Source organism: Austrofundulus limnaeus, unplaced genomic scaffold, assembly GCF_001266775.1.
Source record: "Austrofundulus limnaeus strain Quisiro unplaced genomic scaffold, Austrofundulus_limnaeus-1.0 Scaffold4, whole genome shotgun sequence".
NCBI classification, from domain to species: Eukaryota; Metazoa; Chordata; class Actinopteri; order Cyprinodontiformes; family Rivulidae; genus Austrofundulus; species Austrofundulus limnaeus.
This window is the reverse complement of record NW_013952406.1, coordinates 2,027,608-2,032,277: the sequence shown is the minus strand read 5'-3', so window position 1 is coordinate 2,032,277 and position 4,670 is coordinate 2,027,608. Positions and strand designations below refer to the sequence as shown.

The following is a 4,670-nucleotide window of genomic DNA, read 5'->3' as shown; positions in this document are numbered from 1 at the left end:
ACGCATTTTGTTGTGAACTTGGAGTCTTTAGGAGACAGAAAAGTTGAATTTATAAATGTTTTTATATTCTGTCTGGGTCGTATTTTCCAACCGGTTCACTTTTCAGTTTTCTATTTTCTGAACTATGACAATGAACAAAATTTACTAACGATTTAATGCATCACAAATACTGTACTGCTTATTTTACCTAATCATCTATTTTTATGATTAAACTGTGATTTAGTCGAGGTACAATCTGGTTTGAGTGACATCACGGTGTTGACTCAAATACAGTGAGCTCTCTTTGGTACCTTTAGTTAAAACACGCCCTAATTACACTGACTAGAATGGAGCGCTCTGGAAGCTGGAGGGGGCGGGGCTTGAAGCGTCTCATTTGGATTTACGGAGGCAGCCTCAAAACAAGTTGATCTGAGACACACCCCAGAAAAGGGGCGGGGCTTGTGGAGTTACAGTAATGGGGAATTCAGACCAAAGCATTGCAGCGACACTTTATATAGACCCCATCAGAAAGATTAAATGTAAAAAATAAGGATTTGAAAGCAGGATGTCTCCTTTAAGACAGATTTTTGTTATTTGCAGACTTTCACTTTACCATTAAGACGATGTTTGTGTTGCTCCTCTCTCGGTCTCTCAGATGGACCCGGTCCAGAAGGCGGTGATCAATCACACGTTTGGTGTCCCTCAGCCCCTGAAGAAGAAACAGATCATCTCCTGCAACATTTGCCACCTGCGCTTTAATTCCACGGTAAGATGATCAAAAACTTTGGACCATTTTTTTTCTATTTTTATCACGTAACATTTTTAAAAGTTTGCTTCATTTTTTTTTTCTGTTAGTAAATTCTGTGTATGTGTGAGTTGTTTTGTTACCAGGGATTTAGACAGCAGGGAGAGTTTCCGTTTATCAGTGAAGTGCAGAAACAATCAGCAGCCACAGCAGGAGGTGGATTCTCAGCTCCTCCATCCATTTTTGCCATCCTGCTCACAGCGAGAGTCGCGTACTGTAAGCATCCACAGACAGGAGGAAGCATCCCAGAGCGTTCTCATGCATATTCATACAAAACAAACAGGTTCAGTTCAGAAAGCCTTCAGAACACACGTACGCGGGTACACACTTTTACTTGAACTTYAAACTTCAAAGACGGTCTGAGACACAGGAGACAGGGAGCCGAGAAAACCCTGTTCCTTTCCTCCGAAACACCGACTTAAAGAGACGTGTCGGGGTGGCTGCAACTTTATCTGCCTCCCAGAGAGCTGCAAGACTTTTCCAACTTTCAAACACCTTCAGCAGAGTTTATTCAGGCGTTCAAAACTCTCATCCTAATACATAATGTTCAGATTGGAAAATAGGTGAGCTGACACGGCGGCTCAGTTTTACAAATCGACTCAGTTTAAAAGTACCAGTTTTCTGTGCCAGAGTTATCTGTAGGCAGGAAACACAGTCTAGCGAGGATAACTCTGTTTTGTTTTTTGTTTTGTTTTTGTTTTTTTTTCATTAGAAAAGTGTTTAATTGAGAATCCAGAATGGACAGACAGATTCAGTTCTCAGAGTTGAATATTTATTTGCAGACATGTAGAGTTCACCACATCACAGTGCTTAGYTTTAGTCAAGTTGTACCTGTCGCTGCTCGATCTGTTCCAGAAGCACGATCCGTACCGACAGCTCATTTGCAAATGCGCTAAAAGAAATAGTGCTGGGAGAGTTTGTTTGTTTTTAGCATRTAGCATTTCGCCAGACCGCTTGATAGAATGGATTTGATTTCAGTCTTTTGTCACCTGCAGTGTTTCATAGAAAAGGCAACATTTGCAAAAACATAAATTGGAGATCTAATGAATAACTATTTGTATACAGTATACATCTTAAATCTATATTTTATTAACATCAGAATGTATATGATTTTAAAAATGTTTACAGAATATAATTTAGCACTCCTTTATAATTAAAAATAGAATTACTGTCTACTGTTTTTTCCTAAATCGAGCGCATTAACCGGTAATCGAAAAGTATATATTTTAATGCATGCGCAAAAGTTTCTGTAAAGTTATATYAAAACATTATTTGTTTATTGTATGTTGTTTTACTGGGAGTCRTGTATTAATCTAAATAGAGACTTGTTGAWTACTTTAAAGGATTACAATTGATCACAACAATAGGAAAATTATAATTTGCCCAAAGAAACACAAAAGYATAAAATATAAATGTGTAAAATATAAATGTGTGCGAAATTCAGTTAATCATAAAATATCCTGCATGCGGTGCCTGTCTAGTGACATTGGATAAAAAAAAGAATTATCTCGTGGCCATGAGATAATAACGCATGGTCACAAAATAACAACATGTGGCCACGAGAAAATTTAGAGCAGCTTTGTCACTTTATGAGAGTTTGGTATACAGACATTCTTGGAGTCAGATTATATGTGAATTTGTTGTTTTTGTGTTGAAATGTTCAAAGGTAAACTCATAAGACGGTGATGTCATTGACCCACCTCCCACTGGACCCATGATCAGAAAGACAACAGAAGCTTTTGATTGCAGTTTTGCATAGATCATTACAAAAAAAATTTAAGTGCTTTAGAATATAAAAATACTCTGGTATTTTTTGTACCTATAATGCAGGAATTATTAGGTTGAAGTGTTGGACCTAATCATGTGAGATCCTTAATGTTTAATTGTTCCACACTTGCTGTAAATCCCCGTTTTTGTCTTATTTATGAGGCGTCTGTCTGATTTAACGTACTGTTGTGTTTCTGTATTTCCTATTTTCTACAACAGACAGAGTTTGGTGCCCACTAAATGCTAAAAAAATAAAAAGTAACATCTTTAACATCCACTCAGTGTGTGTCCACGCTACGTACAACTCCCTTGTTTGCTTTTTTTCCTGGGATTTCTTGATGACTGAACAGTCTTGAATCCTTTTAGAGAGAACTGTATCCTCCTGCAGTTTCTCCTGACCGAACCAAAGCTCATTTCACGCCTCGTCCCTCCGCCTCCACCGAGGCTCGGTTGGATGAAGACGCCGCCGGTGAGGGAGCCGCCGGCCGATCCAATCACATCAGCCGATTTTCCCCCCAAACCCTTTTTTATTTTTCTAACAGCAGAGCAATACGACGTCCTGCTTATACATCCTTCAAAACAAAAGCCGCACCATCGGGTCACTCTGAACACGACGAACACTAAACGCTCTGGATGTTGGTGCGGTAACGCTGTAGTGTGTGATTTCCTCYAAACCTGTTTCTGCAGCTCGAGCACTAATCATTTTTAATTGGTTATGGGACTTGATGTATTGTTCATTCTCAAACAATCAAGGAAATTGGCATCGTTGCACTACGTGTGAAAAAAAAAGGGGAAAGAAAAAATCTCGGGGAGTTTGCTTGTCTCATGTCTAATTACTGCTCGTATTTATTTCTCACCGAGGAGTTCTTCACAGAAATGTTCTGTTTTTATTCAAATCGCTTCCTGCCTGGCTCGCAGGGTTTGTGTGACTCATTTCTGAGAATGTGTGAAATGATAGSAAGAGGGTTTGGTTTAATAATAACACAAAATACTAAGAATGCACACTAAATTCTCCACATAATAAAGAATACTAATTATATCCAAGACATACAGTAGTTGTGTAGTGTTAGCAAAACGTCTTGTGAATCAATGAATGGATTTTAATGAAACTCTCAGGAAGATGTCACTGGATGTATATCTATAAGATTAAATTTCAAAATCAACACAATTCAAGTTGGCYGCCACAGCTAAACAAACACAGGAAACACATAAATAGTTATAACTCTGTCAGTTTTAAAGATATTGAGCTCAAATTTTGTGTGCTTGAAGTTTCATGGTATTCCAAAAACATACTATGAGCACAAATTGATCATGCTAGATTTTCACTTAAAACCTTTACATTAATTGGGGTTGTCCACCCTTTCTGTCCGTTAGCAAAATATTTTATGAACCATTGGACAAATTTGAATGAAAATCTCAAAAAATATTCAATGGGTGTTCATTTTTAACTGATTAAGTTTTAAAGTCAACACAATTCAAGATGGACGCCACAGCTAAACAAACTTAGAAAACTCAAAATAATATAACTCCGTCAATTTTAAAGATATTGAGCTCAAATTTTGTGTGCTTTAATTTTAATGTTATTCCAAAAACATACTATGAACACAAACTGATCGTGCTAGATTTTCAAAAACTTTATGTTAATTGGTGTTGTCAACCATTTCTGTCTGTTAGCAAAATATTTTATGAACCACTGTACAGACTTTAGTGAGTCTCTCAGAACATATTCACTGGATGTACACCTACAACTGATTGAAGTCACTTCAAAAATTAATGTAAGATGGCCGCCACAGCTAACCAACATTAGCGAACGCACAATTTTAGCCGAGAGTGCGAACACATCTAGCAGGATCTGACATTCGACCTTTAATTAAGAGCATGAAAATGCTCACATTAATGCGTGTTTGCTACAGTTTGAAATGATTTTGTGGAAATTTTATTTCCCATGAGTTTGGGTCCTGGTTCGGCTTCTTAAACCCATAATCATATTCCTTCCTCGCAAACCGATGAGAGCTGATCCTCAGAGGCTGCTTTAGCTTTTAATGAGTGACCTGTTTATTGATTGTTTTTGTGTGTGTGTGTGTGTGTGTGTGTGTGTGTGTGTGTGTGTGTGTGTGTG

General features: G+C 37.7%; 1 protein-coding gene across 5 annotated transcripts in view; it reads left to right on the top strand.

The window, feature by feature from the left end:
• The window catches only part of znf385c (zinc finger protein 385C), a 190,109-nt gene that overhangs the window by 160,768 nt on the left and 24,671 nt on the right, over positions 1–4,670 (top strand). For all 5 annotated transcript variants that reach the window (XM_014023061.1, XM_014023054.1, XM_014023037.1 and 2 more), the window contains one exon: positions 635–745. In XM_014023061.1, coding sequence (XP_013878515.1) covers positions 635–745 — 111 coding nt within the window. The remainder of the gene's footprint in view (positions 1–634; positions 746–4,670) is intronic.